General features: G+C 40.0%; 1 protein-coding gene across 3 annotated transcripts; it reads right to left on the bottom strand.

The window, feature by feature from the left end:
• Nucleotides 1-764: 764 nt before the first annotated feature.
• Nucleotides 765-19,474, bottom strand: eps15 (epidermal growth factor receptor pathway substrate 15). Of its 3 annotated transcripts, none has more exons than XM_087783711.1 (25): nucleotides 19,396-19,474; nucleotides 16,371-16,412; nucleotides 15,835-15,924; nucleotides 15,714-15,761; nucleotides 15,558-15,653; nucleotides 15,417-15,479; nucleotides 15,220-15,345; nucleotides 14,538-14,597; nucleotides 14,194-14,460; nucleotides 13,914-14,059; nucleotides 13,420-13,576; nucleotides 11,107-11,189; nucleotides 9,771-9,843; nucleotides 8,378-8,539; nucleotides 8,103-8,300; nucleotides 7,624-8,040; nucleotides 7,455-7,535; nucleotides 7,176-7,326; nucleotides 7,040-7,084; nucleotides 6,527-6,918; nucleotides 6,385-6,454; nucleotides 6,199-6,269; nucleotides 3,928-4,063; nucleotides 3,522-3,724; nucleotides 765-1,679 (listed from the first exon to the last, which is right to left on the bottom strand). In XM_087783711.1, exons 1-25 carry the CDS (start codon nucleotides 19,420-19,422, stop codon nucleotides 1,554-1,556), a joined length of 3,330 nt encoding a protein of 1,109 aa, XP_087639837.1. In that variant the 5' UTR covers nucleotides 19,423-19,474; the 3' UTR covers nucleotides 765-1,553. The 3 variants fall into 3 exon arrangements, with proteins under 3 accessions (XP_087639837.1, XP_087639838.1, XP_087639839.1); XM_087783712.1 differs by having other exon boundaries at nucleotides 6,385-6,451; XM_087783713.1 differs by lacking the exon at nucleotides 3,522-3,724.
• Between the last annotated feature and the right edge of the window lie 1,093 nt (nucleotides 19,475-20,567).

The raw sequence follows: 20,567 nt of genomic DNA, 5'->3' as shown, positions 1-20,567 counted from the left end.
TATTTATCTTCCGAGCTAGGCATTTTTATTTTGTTATGGTTTACGATCGGTGTATAACTGCCTCAGGCCCGCAAAGTCATTTATGTTGGCGTAAAATCACGCAAAAAATCAATATTCAACAGCAACAGTTGATTACTATATACTTCTTTTATGTTTGATACTTCAATTAAGTGGCTGTCAAATAAAATAAGGATTATTAAAGAAAAAAAATACAATTACCAGAAATAAATGAAATATTTACAGCGTTCATTTTTGTGTTGCATTTAAACTTCCGGCCACTAGATGGCAGCCATCACAGTCATTACATCCTCTGCAGCTAAATGAAACCATAAAATCCAGGGAGATCCCGGCAATGACTGAGGTCGAGAGGATACAGTTGACTTCAGCTACTTTTATCGATGTTCGGACATATTTTGGTTTCAAAACAAATGAAAGCAGTTACGACTTTGTCAAGAGTCATGTGGTCTGTAAATTCTGCAACACCAGAGTCAAGTACTGGACAATACTACACATATATCCTTGTTACTACAGTATCACAATATATCGTATTGATCCCCTGTATTGTGATACGTATCCCATCATGTCTTACCAGTACAATAAGACAATACATTGTTTAATAATGAATTGAAGTCTCAAAAGTTAACTGAATATATAAAACATATGGATAAAAACTTTTACTTTGCGATATTCTCTGGAGAAAAACATACTAGTAATGTGAACACAACTCTTATGGTAGTATTGACGATGAACACAGTAAAACAATATATTTTTTATTTTATTTATTCTCATTTTGATCAAATGCATAACATCGTTTTTTTTCCAACCATCTGGTAACATTTAGATGTTAGAAAATATAAAATACAATGAAGCCGAGTTCGTAAAAGCGTTAATCGTCTACAAAAAGTGGTTCACGAGAAAGTCTGGGAGGAGATTACGGAGGACCCGGAGGAGCATCTTTAGTGGAGCGTTTTCTTCCGACTTCAACCCATCACTCGCTCTGTCATCCCCGTCAACCGACAGGCGACCGATCATGAAGGAGCAGTGGATTAAAGTGTGTCATTGTCAAGAAACTAATAACTTTCATTCAAACTAATAATCTTCTCACTTTCATCCCACTGGTTACACACAGTTATAATTCAACTAGTCTTGATGCTCAACAACAACTCAATCGTCATGATGTGTCAACAGAGGTCCAATCAAATCTCAAATGGCCAAACACTGAAGTGACAGAAATACATTCAGTCCAATGTAGGGGGGTGGGGGGGTCAGGGGTCAAACGTTAATGAAGATGAAAGTGAAGAGAGACGGTTATGAAGTCCAGCGAGACTTGTTTAAATAAGTTATGACCTTCAGGGATGAATCCACTGCACTTCCTGTACAGAGATTAATAGCCATCTACTCCAATGCAAGGGGGGGATGGGGGGTGTCGACAGGCGCCGCTGGGGGGGGGGGGCAGGCCCTCACAGTCTACACTTGGCTTTGGTGCTTTCTCTAGCCGAGCCGGGCCTGACCGGACTCCGGACTGGCGGACGTGGGCGGGAGCGACGGCTCCTTCAGGAGAGTTCAGACTTGCTGAGCGCGATGGCCAACTCCAGGTCCTCCTGCTCCTGCTGCGTCAGTCGGGCCAGACGCTCCTTCTCCTCGCGCTCGCTCTCGCGCTTCGCCCACTCGATCATGTACTGGATCCACGGCGGCGGCGCAGGAGAGAGAGCACACACACATGCAGGGGGGAGGGAGGGGGGAGACAGACGCACTCGTGAATGTGAAGATTCTTACCTCCGACCACTCAATCATACATCGATTTAGAAAGAAAAAAAAAAAAGGGCTGGAAAAATGTCATGTGATCATCCGAGATGATCGATTAAGTCATGTGACGGCATCGGTCAGCTGCCGGTTCTTACGCTTCGACACTGAGGTCACGTGACCGGACATGCAAAACAAGAAGACAAGCAGATGATTCAAGTCCACAGCATGCTCCACGAGAAGACACAAGAGATGATTCAGCAGAGAACATGCAGTTAAAGCCTGCAGAGTCTTAATCACTCCATCTTTAAACGTAAATTAAATCATTTTTCTCTTGATTTCATAACGATTTCAGACAGATTAGTCAGAGGAGTTTGAATCCGAGGAGATGATGATGAGCGTCAATCTAAGATCACCCTCTTTGGAATTCATTTTTTTCTAATCTTGTAAGAAGAATAAAGTAGTTAAACCCCAGAAAATCCACCCACAGAGTGTCAAGTCGTGTCACGAGATACGTGGTCACTTTGATTTGATTCGATTTGAAAATGGTTTGAATCCAATTTTCATATTTGGAGAATCAAAGAGGATTATGAACAGGTGGAGACTTATGACTGAGAAACAATTTAAGATGAAGAATATCAGACAGAAGTTCTAAAAACTGATGTTTCAGATTCAATTTTGAAACCGTTAACTCTCGAACTATTGAGGTCAAAAATAAACCGGTCTATTAATTTGATAACCGTTGGCTGGAGTCTGTTCCAGCTGCTTGTGGTTTTATCATCTGGTCACTAAACATCGTCACCACGTGACAAACCCCAGCAGAACCGTCGGTGAAAAACCACACACACCACGATCAAGAGTGACTTAAGAGAAACCACACACTTCATGCATCTCCTCCACAGTCACACTCATCCAGATGACTGACGGATGTCGAGCACCAGCCGTCGGAACAGTGACCTTTGACCTATTTCTGATACCTTTTTTTGGGGGGCGTGTGCTTATCGAGCGTGATGCGTTTAAGTTTCTCACAGAATGCGGTGAAAGGACCGAGCAAACAAACGTTGGCTTGTGTGTGTAGAATGTAAACTATACTTTATATGATGTAAAAACAGTGAAAAGGACAAATTAAATCGTCTTTGTAAACAGGATCGTCAGACACTATTGAAGCTGGAAATCTTCATTACGGACCACATTTACTAAGAGTCTTTTTTGACTGTTTTTAAGGTAAAATCTAAGAATAAAGTCTGTCAAGGATGCACATAGAAGCCAACTTTCCCTGCGTCTTTATTCAACTCCAGGAGTCACAGAGAGCAGAGTGAAGCAGGCATGAACGACACACACGATGAAGGTTTGAAGACGAGCATGCATGTTGGTGTCAAATAAAAAAGTTAGTGCAGAAGCAGCGAGGGTGACACGAGGACGTGATGAAGGCATGCAGGTGAACAGAACACATGAGTGACACGTCTGTTTGGTTCTTAAGATTCTTGAGAGTCCTGTGTTTACGTCTATGATAAATAACTACTTTAACTCGGTCAGTGCAAATTTAAGTGCTCGATAACAATGATTTATTTGATAATCTTCCCTTTTTTCTAAGCGGCTGAGACGACACTCGTTGAACGTCCTGCTCAACATCTCGGCTCCTCGTGTGAGGAGAGCAACCGGGCCGAGATAAACCAACACTTGGATTAGATCAGGCAGTGGGTGGTGAGGAAACGGAAAGAGGAAGGTGTCTACTGTGAGTCGGGTGGAGGTGACGGAGAGGACGAGGAGGTGCTCACTTTGTCGAAGCTGGCAAATTGGTCAGCTTCCTGCACGTGGTGCGGAGGGGACGAGGGAGCGAAGGGGTCGGCTACGGGGTCCTTGGCAGGCAGGGAGGAGGAGGAGGAAGAGGAGGAGAACTCCCCGGAAGACTGAGGGTGGGAGTGACCTCGCCGGTGGAAGGATTCTGAAGACTCGGTTCTGGAAATGGAGGATCTCTTACCTGAGTGAGGAGAGACACATCAAAGACGGACACAAGACTTCTGATTGGACGTCCCAACAATGTCCTCTTTATTCAACCAATTACATTCTAGTGTTTTACTTTCTTTAAACAAAAGAGCTATAGTACAAAAACTTATTTATTAATGGATAATTATTTAAAATGAATGCAAAAAAACAAACATTTTCTTGACCGTGTGCACTCACCTGGGGGTGGAGGTGGAGGTCTCGTCGGCGTACCAGTTTTGGGGGGCAGTGCTGGGGGCACGTCTGGGTTGGAACATTGGCTTTCTTCCTGAAACAAATTCTTGTTGTTGATGCCAAACTGCTCCGCCCCGTTCGACTGCAACAAAGAAACCATGCCGATGTAAATATCACAAATCTGTAACTTTATATTCACACATTTCATACAGCGGCTGTTCTGAAGAAATAATCAATCAAACGTATTAAACCAAGCTAAATTTTATTATCATTTTATTGAGTTTATGCATGTATTGTGAGTGTTTTTTGAGGGGCAAAAAATACCCACAAAAATGTGTAGGTCAAAACAAAAAACCTTATAGTTACATTTAGAGATAAAATAAATAAATATATAGAATAAAATACAGAAACCTTTAGTTACTACATGATCTTTGATCCATGATGGCCACATAAATACAGTCATGTGGCTCCAGCCGCATGTTCCCCAAGTCTGGTTTAGAGGCATGTTGTAATAATAATAATAATAATAATAATAATAATAATAATTAATAATTCATTTTATTTGGCACCTTTCAGGTTATAAAAACTAAAGTGAAACAGTAAAAAAGAAGATTTAAAGATAAGAAAGATACAAAAAGGTTTAAAGTTTCTTTAAGGGAGCTACAAAACAAGGAAATGACAAGACTAGTGTGACAGTGAATAAGCAAGTTTAAAAATGTGAGTTTTAAAAACAGTCAGGTAATGTTGCGAACATCAGAGTTTCAGAAGCGAGGGGCAGAACGCTCTGGACCCCATGGTGGCCAATACGATACGATGGAAGAGCAGGATCTGAGTGTCCGGCGGGGGGTGTTTATGTGGAGGAGATCGGTCGGGTAGGGAGGGCTGAAGGTTGTTGAGGGCTTTGAAAGTCAGGAGGAGGATTTTGTAGTTGATGGGCGGGACAGTGAAGTAAAGTTGTAGACAAATCGTTCCGACTGTATTGCAATTTCCAAACATGTCATTTTAAGGCTCCTTTTCTTCTCACCTTCTTTGTTTTGACAAGAAGCTCCTCACAACAGTATATAATGTAATTATTGATGTGGTGTATGGAAGCTATGCCTGTACAATGGCACATGTTTTCAAAGCCTGACGGTTTTACAGCCACATGACCCCAGCTTTCTAAAACCTTGGACTGCTGCGCTAAAAGGGAAGTAACCTCAGATGGAACGTGAAGCCGCAGTTCATCAAATGTCCACTTGAGGCTGATAGACCAGAAGTCACACAAACACCCCGTCAAAATAAAAAACTTTCACCACCCTGTTTAAAAATATCTTGCTTTACTGTGATTTTTTTTCTAACATTTACATTTTTCATCATTACATTATTATATTACAGCACTAGAATAACTGCTGTCCATCATGGATGATGACAGTCATTCTCTGAACACTTTCATCAGTGAACAGCGAAGCAGATGGAGCACAAATGCTCATCCCATGATGCAACACTAATAGACTCAGGGACTCATTCATTCCTTGTGCTATTAGATTTTGAGTTTGGGGTGTGAAGAGTCCATTTTAATCTTTGTATCCTGTGTTATTTTATTCTTTAATCTATGTTCTTTATCTTTAGATTTAGATTGTGTCATCTTGCACTTTTTATTGCACTTTGTTCTTGTTCTTGTTTTATGAATCTATCATCTGTGTCGCTGTGTGCTGGAAAAAAATCCCTGAAGGAGACCTCCAGAGGGATCAATAAAGTCTATCTTTATCCATCTTTATTCTAATGCCCATTCATCAGGTATGCTTAGTTTGCGTAATTAGGGTTCTAGAATCAAGATGGCTCTGAGGAGTTTTGGGAGTTTTTCTACCTTTTCTTTTTTTTTTTTTTTTTTGAAATAATTTTCCTCTTTTAATTTTTATTTTATTGTCCCTTCAAGACTGAGTATTTAAGCATTTTATTCAATTTTATTTTTTTTGGTGATCTTGCTAATTATATTTTGGTTTTCCCCTAAAGCTGCTGTAAATACAATTTCCCCTTGTGGGACAAATAAAGGAAATCTAATCTAATCCAAGTGGTTGACTTGTCCCACAAGTGAGAACATTAACCACCGCAGCCTTAAATAAACGGCCGTGTTTCCAAGAAGGCTGGAACCACAGATTGTCTTGGAAACAATTGGATCGTGAGACTTCAGCCTCCACTAACTCGATACAAGTTGTAAACCAACACAGACTACAGCTACACCAGTGACTAATACTATTGTCTGGTATTAAACGTTAAGGTATCTTTTGTGTCATTTACCTTTGTCAAGGCAGTGAAATCAGCGAAGCCCCCTGAGAAAGATTCATTGCCAAATACAGCAGCAAAAGGATCTGAAACGAGGAAAATCAGATTGTTTTTTTTTCTGAAATAGTTTTCAAAGTGTGATTCAATTTTCCTCCAGCATGTGGCAGCACACACACACACACACACACACACAACACATACCCGGGTCTGAGTTGACGTTCACCGTCGTACCACCAGGAGCAAACGGATCGTTGGCGGCTGCCGATTCCTTCTGAAAACACACAACCTTTACTAAAACTGAACTCCAAACATGATGTGTGTCTGCATCTGAAACCTGACTCACCACATCCAGACCAGCAGTCGGAGAGGAGCAGCTGAAGGGATCCACAATTCCGTGTGTGGAGCCGAATGGATCTTCTTCCTCCACAGTATTATTTTTTCCACCAAATGGATCAGAGTCAGAAACATGGTTGACGGTGGAACCGAAAGGATCAGCGGGGGTCTGGGTTGTGCTACTGGACTGGGCAGTGAAAGGGTCTGGGTCCTCGGTGGCCACGGCTGACGGGTCATCCTTCTTGGATGCAAATAGATCTGGTTCTGGAATGCCAGGGGTGGTGACAAATGGGTCTACCGAGGAGGAAAAAGGGTCATCGGAGGAGAAGGGAGCACCAGGTGTGAAGATGGAATCTGCAGCGAAAGGGTCCGTCCCTTTGAATGGATCCCCCCCGAATGGATCTGCACGAACACAAAAATGTCATTCACATTTATTCCCACATGTTAAAATAGCAGCGTTTGTGACTTTAGGATTTGATGTTATGGGAGCTTTGTTATGCTCGTAGAAAAAGCAATATCTCACCAGAAACATCTGCTTTTCCAAACGGATCATCTTTGAAAGGGTCGTCTATAAAGACAGAAGCACATTTCAACATAAAAAAACATGGTTGATCAAGAAATGAATTATGATTATGAAAATGATTATATTGAAAACTCACGGTCAGTAAAAGGGTCTGAATGGAAGAAGTCCATCTCAGGCAGGGAAGGGGGGTTGGTCTGGGGGGGCTTTGACCGAGAACCGACCAGCAGCTCTACAGATTCTTGAGGTTCTTCTGCCTCGGGTTTGCCGTCCGGCTCTGCCGACTGTACCTGAGAAAAAAACGTATTGTTTATGTCCCTTAAAACAAATTAATGAAAATAATATATGATGCACGTTCTTATTGGTGTGAACCTCTCATTAAAAACATTCAAATGTTTCTTCATTGCGTGAAAACTACCTCGGATGAACTTGATTCTGTCGTCTCCTCTGCATCTTCAAGAGTCTCTGTAGATAGATCTAGTTGTGGACTACTGTCTTCCTGTAAGTATGAAAAGAAATATGATTGTTATGTCGGACAAAATTAACCTCAAGTTAAATTTATTCAAAGAAAGAATAGTGTTCATTACCCCGACCATGTTCTCCTGATGCTGGGCAAAAGTCCCCAGACTCGTGTACAAGTCATTTGCGGCGAGACTGGAGTAGAGATTATCCAGAGGATCCGGTTTAAATTGTTCAACCTCCTTTGACTTCACATCATCCTCCACTTCCTTCCCTTCGGCTTCTTCTCTGACACCCTTTTCTTCGAGCTCCGACTCTTCTGTCTGGACGTTACAGTTCACAGGTTGCCGTTCTTCTCGAAGCGCTTTGGGCTGGTCTTCATGGAAGAGGTCCTGTTCGAAGGGGTCCGGCTCGTACACTTGCTTCGTGGGAGCAGAAGTTCCATTGACGAGGACAGGCGAGTTGTCTTCCAGCGCCCTCTTCCAGCTGAGCTGAGCAACCACAGATCGTTCCTCAGTCTCGAGATCATTGAATTTCTGCTGAACCTGAAATGCTCAAATTAGTTAAGAAGTTAAGAAGAGGGGGGGGAGGCAAGTGTAGAACTCACCTGCGCCACCTGAGTAAAGGAATCACGCACAGACTCCTGCAAGGGTGTGAGCTGTTCTTGAGCAGACTGGACCTTCTCCTGCAGCCTCCTGCTCTCCTCCTGAAGTGCAAGAAGCTCCTCACGAGCTTGCACAAGCTCCTCCTCATACTGGCATATTCTTTGCTCCTGCTCCTCATGCTTTGACTGCAGAGATGAAATCTAAAGGGAAAAAAACGTTGAATGACCTCCTTTTATCTGACTTCAGCAATAAAAGCTTAATTGAGCTCTGTTCGCACCAGGTTTGTCTCTTGACTGGTCTGCTGCCTGATCTGAGACAGCTGCTCTTCCAGTGTTCCCTTCTGTTGATCCAGTTCTTCTAAAGCATCTTGGACTTTTTGGCGCTGACTCTGGAGCCGCTGCAGCTCTCCACTCTCCTTCGCCACCTCACCCTGTAAGTCCTAAAAGATGCCGAGAAAGGCTGTGACCATGCTGTCATGAAAACTGCAGTTTTAGGGCAGCATCTTGGATCGAGTGCTGCCCAAAATGTTGGACGACATAAAGGAAGTCAGACTTTACAGTTGCAAACATCAACCAATTATTAAGTATAAAGACTTTGGAACAATTCATACACCCTTGTTTACAGTACATAGTGCAGTGCACTGTCATCAGTGAACAGAGAAGCAGATGGAGCACGAATGCTCCTCCCAAGATGCAAAACTAATAGATAGATAGTTAAAACTTTATTGATCCCTCTGGAGGTCTCCTTTGGGAAATTGTTATATGTTAGACTCAGAAACTCATTAATTCCTCGTGCTATTAGTTTGTACAACACCAGGTTAAGGGGCAGGAGCAGAGTGAAAGTAATTTCCTTTTGATCCATGTTCTTTATTTTTGTCTATGTTCTTTATACTTGCACTTTGTCATCCCTTGAACTTGTTCTTCGGTTTGCACTGCTAAGAACTGGAAACTAAATTTCCCAAAGGAGATCTCCAGAGGGATTAATAAAGTGAATCTATTAATCTATACGACAGATGCGAGACAAAAAGTGAGAAACATCTCTTACTCCAACACTTAAAAAAAGTAATAATAATAATAACCACAATAATGAATATTTGTATTGGTTATTGGCATCACTAAGTTGTGTTGAAAATGTAAACCATTTGCAGTTTTTATTGGATTAAAATAAACAATTATTTAGAATTTGATGCATGTTTATTTATTTTCTTTACTAATAAATGTAAACATATTTTTTTGGACATTGGATTTCTTGCTGAAACTGTGAAATCCACACAGTGTGCAGGAGATTATCTCACAGTGAGTCTCCCTTCAGATCTGCCTACATTCACCGACATTGGATTTGAACTCCCAGAAGAATTGTCGACTCGCTTGTTTGAACGACTGCTCCTAAAATAGCGCTCCTGCCTCAGGCTCGGCTCATATAAATACATGACGCTCAGACGCTATAGAGTTTCTGACATCACACACAGTGCAGACCATACACATTATTGACTCAGAGCTCTGGTTTAACACACCAGAGAGAAATTGATTACTTTTCAACAGTCACAAATGGAAAACATTAACTTAGTACAGACTGACATTTTCCATCCTATCTTAAAACAATCATTCCTTATATCAGAATTTTCATTGAGCACAAAAAATCATAAATCAACCAGAGAGGCGACAACTTGCCTGCACTTCGCTGGTGCGCTCTCTGATGGCTTCCTCGTTCTCCTTGATCTCCTCTTCTACAGTTTTCTTCTCCCTGGGGATCCAGCACAACAGATAGGAACATTTGTTTGCCAGCGACAAGGATGGTAAACCCAGAGCCCCAAAATCCACGAGCCATTGCCAGCTCTCTGTTGAATCCTCTTCAGACTGGTCCTCTGGTGCGAGCGCTTTCTCTCCCTCAACAACCATGATGCTTTCCTATAAAACTGACACTGTGTTCGACAGCTTCTGAAAAATGGGCTGCGAGATACGGATCACTGCTGTAATATATGAAAGGAAAAAGGAGCATGCGCTTTCTCAGGTATAAAAGTGGGAGATGGAGGCTGAGAAGCAGATGGTAGGGAGGAGGGAGGAGATGACTGATGATCAGCCAAAGCCTAAAAAAAATCACTAGTAGCCTGTGAAAGTCTATTTATATTTATTTCTGTGCAGCTTGTCAGGTATGTCTAATCCATTCTATACGGAGTATATGATATCGCTATAATCAAATAAAGCACTAATTACATTTTTAAGTGCAAATCGCATAAAAATGAGTTTAACTCAGCTGATCAATCTTTTTTCCTATAAAGGCGGTTCATCGTTTTCCACATTGTATCCATAATAAGTTGGCAATAAAATACGAATTATGTGAGTATAGTTTATAAGCCAATCAATTGATTTTTGTCAACAGCAAACGTTTTACTTCTTTACAGAATAAAGCAATTTATAAGCATTTTTCTTTTGTTCTTTTTGGTGAAAAAATGGGAATAACTGATCAAATTCTGGTTAATTATATAAATAAATTACCAACAATTCAATTATTCATTATAGTACTTTAGTACGGCTTCTAATTAAAGGGATTCATTGTGTGATTAACTTTCAAAATGCTGTTCACTCAGGTTCTGAACATCCGGCGAACGCCCAAACATCTCGAAGCAAACACAGACACACTTGGAAATAACATTCCTTCAAAAACGCTGGAAATAAACTTTCTCACCCATCGTCAATCTCACAGTCTTCTTCACCTGAAGCCCCAAACTGCTTTGAGGTTTTAAAGCAGACGCACAAATGCATCATTGTATCAGGTTCGCTTCTCCCTTAAGTGCTGCTGGACAAACTCATTTAACATCCACTGCAATTTCTCTTCTTTTGTCTCATGGCATTCTCGGTTGCATTTCTCTACAAATGCAACCACGCACCTGCATTTACACTTCCTTTTCTCTTAGAAGAGAACCACAGTTCATGTGCACCAATACATGCTATGACTTTGCTACAAATTAGGAGGGACAGACAGGATCTGTATGGTTTGGACATTTACCTTTGTAGTTCCACAATCTCATTGCTGAGCGAGTCCAGCTCTTTGATGGCAGAGAAGTCCGCAGCCAGGTTTGCCAAGTTGTTCTGGGAAAAAGAAGAAACAACATTATTTCTAAGAGAAAAAATGTGCTCATTTAAAATAATTCAAACAGGGGAAGAATATATATTAAGACACATTAAATAAAAGAGAAAATTACCTCATAAACTACTAAAACAGCAGTTTTGTTGCCACATCCTCCACAATGTCAACATACAAGTTATATAAGGATTCATTAAAAACTATTACTACGCTGCTTTTAAATAATAAATAATAATTCAAGAATAAACTGGACAGAGGATGACAGCACCACCATGTGGTCACAATGTGATAATACACATGCAACTCAAATGCCCATTTGAATAAGTAAAAAAGATACATGATATTATTTCAATTTTAAACTCCCACGCACAAGTTTTGGGCAAAATGTAACAATCCTTTCATTATCTTCAGAAATTCTGAACCTCTTTCACATCATAAGAAAGATGCTCTTACAGAAAAATGTTTTGTCTTAACAAAGGATAACCACAAATAATACGTTAATTAAAAAAGTATGTGTATTCAACATACTTTATCTAAAAAAAACAACTAATAAAACTAAATTAAGTCATAAAAACCCCCACTTAGTAGTAGCATGTAAGGCAGGTGTGAAAAAATGCTGTAAACTAAGAATGCTTTCAAAAATAGAAGTGTTAATAGTTTATTTTCATCAATTAACAAAATGCAGTGAATGAACAGAAGACAAATGTCAATCAAATCAATATTTGTTGTGACCACCCTTTGCCTTCAAAACAGCATCAATTCTTCGAGGTACACTTGCACAGTTTTTGACGGAACTCGGCTGGTAGTTTGTCCCAAACATCTTGGAGAACTAACCACAGATCTTCTGTAGATGTTTCTCAAATCCTTCCGTCTCTTCATGTCATGCCAGACAGACTCCATGATGTTGAGATCAGGGTCTGTGGGGTTCATACCATCATTTTCAGGACTTCTTCTTTACGCTGAAGATATTTCTTAATGACACTGGCTGTATTCTTGGGGTCGTTGTCCTGCTGCAAAGTAAATATTGGGCCAATCGCACGCCTGATGGTATTTCATGATGGATAAGTATCTGCCTGTATATCTCAGCATTGATACCATTAATCCTGACCAAATCTCCAACTCCATTTGCAGAAATGCAGCCCCAAACTTGCAAGAACCTCCTCCATGTTTCACTGTTTCCTGTAGACACTCATTATTGTAGCGCTCTCCAGCCCTTCAACAAACTGCCTTCTGCTACAGCCAAATATTTACAATTTGATCAGTCCAGAGAACCTGCTGCCATTTTTTGCTCCCCAGTTTCTATGCTTTCATGAATAGTTGAGTCGCTCGGCCTTGTTTCCATGTCGGAGGAATGGCTTTTTGGCTGCTAATCTTCCATGAAGACCACTTCCGGCCAGACTTCTCCAGACAGTAGATGGTGTTCATGGGTCCCACTAGTTTCTGCCAGTTCTGAGGTGATGGCACGGCTGGACATCTTCTAATTACTAAGGGAAATAAGTTTGATGTGTCTTTTATCTGATGCAGTAAGTTTCCTTGGTAGACAGATGCGTCTACGATCCTCAACGTTGCCCGTTCCTTTGTGCTTCTTCAAGAGAGCTTGAACATCTTGAAACCCCAGTCTGATTTGAAATCTTTGTCTAAGGGAAACCTTGCTGATGCAGTAGAACTACCTCGTGTCTTGTTGCTGTGCTCAGTCTTGCCATGGTGTATCACCTGTGACATGAAAGTGTCTTCATCAACCTCAGCTTTGTAGCAGAGTTTGGCTGTTCTTCATCCCGGTTTAAGCTCAAGATCTTTTTCACTTAATGATTGTGTTTCAACTACTTGTGAAATTGATAATCATTAGCACCTGTTTGGTATAATTGGTTGATCATATACTTCACTAGAATCCTACAAAACCACTGACTTAGTGCAAATGTACCTATAAAAATTATTGCTGGTTTGAAGGCAAAGGGTAGTAACAACACATATTGATTTGATTTAGATTTATCTTTTGTTGACTCACTTTGCATTTTGTAAATTGATCAAAATAAACAATTATTGTTTATATTTCTGAAAGCATTCTTAGTTCACATCATATATTCACACCTGCCAAAAACTTTTGCACAGTACTGTGTATATAGTAAGTGTACACAGTGAATATATATATATAGCACAAATGCCATCTTGTTGCTACAAGTTTCATCATTGCTCAGGATTAATCTCCTAGTGAAAGCATCACCGCGGTTGACCTACCTGCTTCATGTTTTGTCTGTCCGAGGGCGGAATCATCTCAGCCGTCAGGTTCTGCGGAGGGTCCAAACCTCGCGTCAACTTCTGGTTGATGAGATGAAGCGCCAAGGCAAACTGCTCTTTGGTCAGTTTACCAATGTCGCCGATATCACACAGCTCCCTGAGGAAAAGAGTTGAAACTCCAGTGACACGACGGTAACGATCCACTCCTCAGGCTGACACTAGTTTTGCTAACTGACCAGTCAGCATGTCCTGTGGTTACAGTGATCAATAAGACATGTGGAACATAAGCTAATCAGGTCAGTGAAAGTAAAAATCTTTACATGGGACAAAACATCACCATGAGACAGAAATGTTCCTGCAAATAAGAACTATACGATAAGTTTATTTACTGTATAGTTGTTCAATTAAATTGCTATCAAATAACAATGCAGTTTTTGACAGAAATAACGAAAGGATAGACGGATCAATGAACATCAAATTTGATGGCATCTTACCAGATGCGTGCTAATGTAGCAGACTGCAATCCAGTCTTAAGGAAGATGTCTCTCACTTCAGGTCCCGATACGAGTCCATCCATATCACTGTCCGTCTTGTTGAACAGTTCATCATATTTGGCTTTATCTGCTGGTGACACCACCCACTGTAGAGAAATATATGGACAAATGTATCGTTTACTTTGCTTATTCTCCCAAAGGACTTTTTTAGCACCGACAAAAGCAGTTGGTCATTTAAGTTTTACCGATAACTCATCAAATTAAGCATCTCGGTACTCACAGGGCCCGCTGTTGGTGTTGGGACTGGGACTGATACTGGGACTGGGACTGAGACTGGGACTGGAGCTGGAGTGGGTTTAGGAGGCTGGGGTATGGTCTTGGAGCTTGCATGGGAGGAGCGACTGTCTTTGACGGAGGGGGGCGACGGTAACAAGGGCAATACAGGGGGCACTGAGGGTTTTTTTCTCTTGGATGGAGGGACCAGGGGAGGTGGGAGGGACATGGGAACAGACTCACCCTCCAGAGCTCTGTACACGAGATACATGGCCTGCAGGAGTAAAGGAATAACAAATTATATCCTCGCTTAGACAGGGTTATATTACTTTTAATAAAATGTATTCTTACCACAGAGAATTCATCTCTATCCAACATGCCGTCTCTGTCCAGATCACTTAGCTCCCAAACCTGCAACACCAAATAATGATGATGAAAAATCTGCTGTTTCTAATTTGGTAAAAATAGGTTTCATACTTAATAATGATTTTAATTTATGTTTTTTTTCAAAGACATTGCAGTGATTACAGTGTCATGCATCCCTTTTCAAACCCTGCTCAGAAACAGACCTCACAGCATGAAATACGCAGAGATACAAACTAATATAATTAGCCAGTTCCGTTCTGGTGAAACAATTCTAACCAATTAAAATGAAGGATGATTGCAGATACATTAGTACAGTGTGTGGCGACAGAGGCTGAGAGTCTTCAGTACACAACGACAAATGATTGAATATATCAAAAGAGGGAATATAAGATGGGCTTAGGTCCAATTATCAGGTCTAACTGCAGAATAAGTTGCATGAGAGGTGGAGAAATAAACTTGGGTCTACAAACCCAGAATGCAGAAGAGAAACTGGGAACAAGCATAAAGGCCAAAAAAAATCCTAGCTCAGCCAAAACAAATCTCAAACTTCACACAATCAGACCAACGAGGAAAATAAATCCTCTTCTGAGAATTAGAAGTCGAAATATACACTGATTTATTCCCACACAACTTCCAGGACGTTGAATAATAAGAAGTTCCCCCTTACCCGGCCCAGAATGTCCACTGGCAGTTTAGAATTCAGCAGCACGGGTTTGACCTTGTCGCCTGTAAGCATCCCCCCGACTGGACCCAGGCTGTCAAAAATGTTGTCAAACTTTTTCTTCTCTTCAGACTGAAATGAAAAAGAGAGTTTGAGGAACAGAAGCCCTTTATTTCTTCCAATAGACGACTGAAGTTATTTACCTTAACAACCCATGGAAGTTCAGTACCGACTCCCCCGACCAGCATCGGGCTACTGGTGTCATGCTGAGGAGGAGGAAAAAATGATTTATTTAAAAAAAAAAATCAAGAACCAGGTCACAGAATAGACACTATTAGACTCACAAATTTGGGAGGAGGAACGGCCACATGAAGGCTCTTAAGCGCCACCTCCAGGCCATTCTGTGCGCAGGCAACCAACCTCAAGGCTATAAAAAATTGCTGAGGGGAAAACAGGTAAACTGATCATCTAAGAACACACACCATCGCCGCCGATCCTACCTGTTTGTTAAGAGAACCCTTCCGCTCAGAGTCTGCCAAATCCCATATCTGGAAAAGTAATTTGAACTCAGTAACATAGAGGAGACAAAGCAGTTTTCTCTTGAGACACTTTTAGCCGCACCTTCCCCAAGACCAGATCTGCCAGGGCAGACCTTTTCAAGAACAAAGCTGCATCAGCGGCTGCCACTCTCCCGCTGTTTGCAGGATCAACCTGCACACAGACAGGCGAACACGGAACTGACAAAAGAGTGACACACGGTTCATGCTTCATACAACATGGAAATCATATTTTCTCATTCTGCCAAAAGGGGCTTATCATGGCGATAAAATATTTGAACAACTCGAACACAATTTAAAATGTTTGGGGGATAAATAAAGTATGTAATCTCTCTACGTTGTATCAGTGAGCTGCTCACATAAGCTCCCCTGATATGTTTAGCAAAGGGAAACATTATTAATTCATAGCCTTCTTCTTTTGCTGGACACAGAAACTAGAGCTGGCAGATTCAAAAAGAGATCATGTCTTTTAACTATTTAACAAACCTCATCTGGGTTCTGCATTATCTTTCGTGCTAGTTGCTAGGATAAAAAAATGTATAACAGGAATTCTAATCTTTTTCAATCATTTAGCTCACAGTAATTTATATATCCGCTTACCTGTCGATAGTATTTGTCGTAAATTGGATTCCCACTAGAGAGCTGTTGAGAAAGAAAAGTTACATTTGTAAATTCACAAAATACTATGATGAGAATTTACTCTGGATGTGATAAAACATGGAGCATAATGAGAATGCTGTTCATATACTTTATTACAGGCTCAATATTATTAGAGATTTGATGGAGGATGGAGTTAAATATTCTTAAAATCAATTAACCGATCTTTAAGACATTACGCTCCAAAACACAGAAACTGAATCTAAAGTCTTACTACACTAACTATATGTTCAACCCAAACAGAATTCTTTACCAAAACATCTACCATGAACAATTAAAACAGAAAATATCTCTAGATATTGAAAGAAACCAATTATTAAATATACCTTTGGTTCTTCCAATAGAAACCAACCAACATTTTTTAAATGAAATAAATGCTTTAAATGCTTTCTGTGACCTGAAGTAGCATTCGTAGAAAAGGCACTTGACGCTCCCACAAATAGAGGATCCAGCTGCAACAGCTGGGGAATTTGTCACAGACCCAATAAACATGTTGGGCAACTATGAGCACATTTCATCAACAGAATCATTTTTCCTATTGCTTCTTGTAAAAAAATAATAATTTCCTCTGAATTACAGAGAATGTATTTTCACATGAAAATCTGTATGCTTTGCATTGACAAATAAAAATAGAAGAGGTAGCGACATCTTGTCTGGCCACACTTCCTTTCTCAAGTCTGAATGACACGGCTACAAATACCTAACACAATTATCAACTGTGTTTTTTTTTGTTCCTGTTAAAAAAAAGTAAGGGGGTGACGACTACAGCACTACCAAGGAGTGTAAAGTCCAGATAGATGACAGGCTATAGGTGAAATATAAACAACCGAAAACCAGTTGCTCTCAAAGTGAAATACTGAATTTAAACATAAAGTCACATCCTTCCTTTCCTACTCTTCCTTTTCCTCTTTTGCAACTAAGAAAACAGGAAATGAATCAGAACGTCCTTAGTCATATAGCTGCTTTTGACCACCTAATAGTTCTTCCTTGTTAAGAAAACCTACAAACAAACTAAAGATCTGTATTTCTTATTTTTATTTCTGAAGAAGGAATGAGGAATACATCCAATGATTGTGATTCTCTGCCACATTGTAGACTTTTAAACGATAGCTGAATGACAGAGATATATGTTCACACACGCACACGAGTGCACACACACAAACACACCATACAATAGTGTGCCTGGAACTGAAAGACACGACTAATGTGCTCATAGAGTTTCTTAGTTAATGGAGCATTGATGAGAGAAAACATCTATAATAGTTGGTCTCTGTGTTGTCTTGACATTTTAAGCATCTATTTTATTGGGTATTGTATTGATTGTTTAAGCGCCTAAATATTACTTACTTACTTACGTACTAAGTCAGGTTAGGCAAAAGTGCAGCAGACAAAAAGTGGTCTAGTGGTCATTTTAAAAAGGGCAATTTGAGAAAACACTGTAACTCCACCGGCAGAGTGAGTATGTGTCAAGTTTACAGTATGAAGTAATGGAAGAGGCAACACAGACTGTTAAGGCCGAGGTTCTGTCTGTCAGTTTACATTTCACATGTCTTTTTCTTTTTACTGATGAGTCCAGGAATTATTGTCGATTATTTATTACCATTTCAGGGCAGAATTAAACATGGACAGAGTTATTGTCCATGTTGATTCAAATGGTTCGCCCTATATATATATATATATATATATATATAAAGGACATTTTTCTTTGTTCAATCTTACAATTGGCTTGACCAATTCTTACACACTTGTATTAGACAATACCAACTATTTTTTTATACAGTATATATTATTATGTTACAATACACATCTTGAAAAAAAACATTACTCATCATTGTCTAAACATTATTCTCCACAACAGTCTAATTTGACACTTTTGGAATATGTTCAGTATAATATACAGTTGGCTGTCAATTCTACACCTTTGTTGATAATTATAAATTTAAATAAAACTTATTAAAGTAACCTTAAAAACTGAATTGATAAGATGGTGATGCATAAATAGTAGAAGACAAGATTGTTTTTTGTTGTCGAGCTAAGAATCTAAAGCAGCTTATGATCCGCCGTTTATCATATCTTAAGAAATAGGAGAGAATAAAATGAGAGCTTTAAGAACTTTTCCAGCAACAGCAACTTGTCCTCAGAAGTCAGAACTTAAGAGTCTGTTGTCACAGGCAACAATGTCTCAGGTGACAAGAGTGCAAGACAACCTGGTTATTACACCTGCCGAGTCACCTGTTTACTCAGCACACGTTGTAATGGCAGTTCATTTACAAGTGTGTGCATTTGGAGGACGCAAATATAAACCATATATCTATTGTCAAAACAAGGGATTGTTTGCTGTGAAATGTTAAGAGAGGTCAAAGGAACTTTCTAGAAGGTCATCATTGGCGAGCCAGGACTGATGTTTACTTCTGGCGGAACAACATGTCCGACATGACAACATCATAAACAACTAGAGGACGTGTTTCGTAGAACGTTTATAGTCTCAGGATGTATCTTAAGTATTATGTTCAATAAGTTTTGTTGAGTTTCGAACAACAGCTCGGATACACATGGGTTTCATGCATCAACCCATGTATCCAAGCAGGTCCCACCAACTAGCATGTAGTCCCACAAGAAAAAAAGAAAACACTCCCCAACCCAACGGAACCGACCAGACCCGAAACATGACCCGCTGCTGGTGTAATAGTTTGGTAAAAAGCCGTGAAAGCGCTCAGATCGACGCTCGGATAAGCAGTTAGCTCGCAGGCTAGCTAGCTAGCTACGCCCTTACGCAGTCCCCACAGAGATTAGAAAAACTTTTCCCAGTCACAGCAGCATCAAAACTTCCCCGGAAAAGGCGTCGAGTTCTCGTCCTGTTTCACTTCTCCCGCGAACACGACCGCTATCACGCTGTCCCCCCGCGCGGTTCCGACGGGAAACATGCTTCGAACGACGGCGTTATATGAGAGTTGTAAGTCTGTGTTACCTGAGTAAGAGACAGAGTGGCAGCCATAGTGTTTCTGTTTCCCACCGCTTTAATTCTGCGATGCTACCTCACGACCGACAGGAGGCGCTAAAGCTCGTGTGTGTTAGAGAGCGTCACGCTGCTCCCTAACAACACTGCAGCAAAAACATAAAGCTGGTGTATCGAGATGAATACTGTCTGTTTGGAAGAATGTACTACATTTCAAATCATTATTTTTTGAAAGTTATTTTTTATTAATTTGAGTTATTTGTAATTCTGTCCATCTACTCTAGGTGAAATTTTAAAAAAGTCTGTTACATGCCATAAAGGGAGGCATATTATTATTACTGTTTAATACTAATAATACATTTAACTTGTGGGTTTTTCGATTAAAAACTGGAGTGCCTGAATGAAATCCTGAAAGAAAGGACCCCGGTTGACCTTAAAGCCAAACCAAGAAACAAAGAAGTGTACTCTATTCATTAGTATATATATATATTATTACTCATATAAGGTAAGGTAAGGTAAGGTAGAACTTTATTGATCCCTCAGGAGATCTCCTTCGGGAAATTGTTTTTTTCCAATAGCCGCAGCAAATACAGCAATTTTTCATAAAAAATAAATCAAAATAAAATAAGAACAAGACAAACAACAAAGAGAAATAAAGAGAAAGAACAAGATGACACAATCTAAGTCTAAAGATAAAGATAAAGAACATAGATAAAAGAAAAATAACAAAGACAAAGGATACAAAGACTAACATAGAACAGAACATCCAGATACTTTTACTCCACTCCTGCCCCCGAACTCAGAATTGTACAATTTAATAGGCAGAGGAATGAATGAGGGATATCATAAACTTCTGTACAGAGTAAACAAATGAAAGAAGATAACACACTAAATAACAGATAGAACAACAGAACCAGGCACCAAGGCAGACATTCTGTCTACTCTATTTATTAATATGTATACTACTAATTTCTCAAGCTTTTTTAAATGTACCTTAGTAAAGACTTCCCGAAGATACGCAGTCAGAGAAACTATCTTTGACAGAATTATATCTAAGAAGCTTTATTACTGCAATAACAATCAAACTATTATAAAAAATGTTTTTAATCTGGATTGACTGAGTGCTGCTGATGGTCTTAATGACTTTGTCATCGTGAATAATGTGGTGCTTAAACTCAAATAAA

The sequence above is a fragment of the Callionymus lyra genome, chromosome 2 (assembly GCF_982586985.1).
Source record: "Callionymus lyra chromosome 2, fCalLyr1.hap1.1, whole genome shotgun sequence".
Lineage (NCBI taxonomy): Eukaryota > Metazoa > Chordata > Actinopteri > Syngnathiformes > Callionymidae > Callionymus > Callionymus lyra.
The sequence above is the reverse complement of the archived record's forward strand: the minus strand, read 5'-3'. Positions and strand labels throughout refer to the sequence as shown.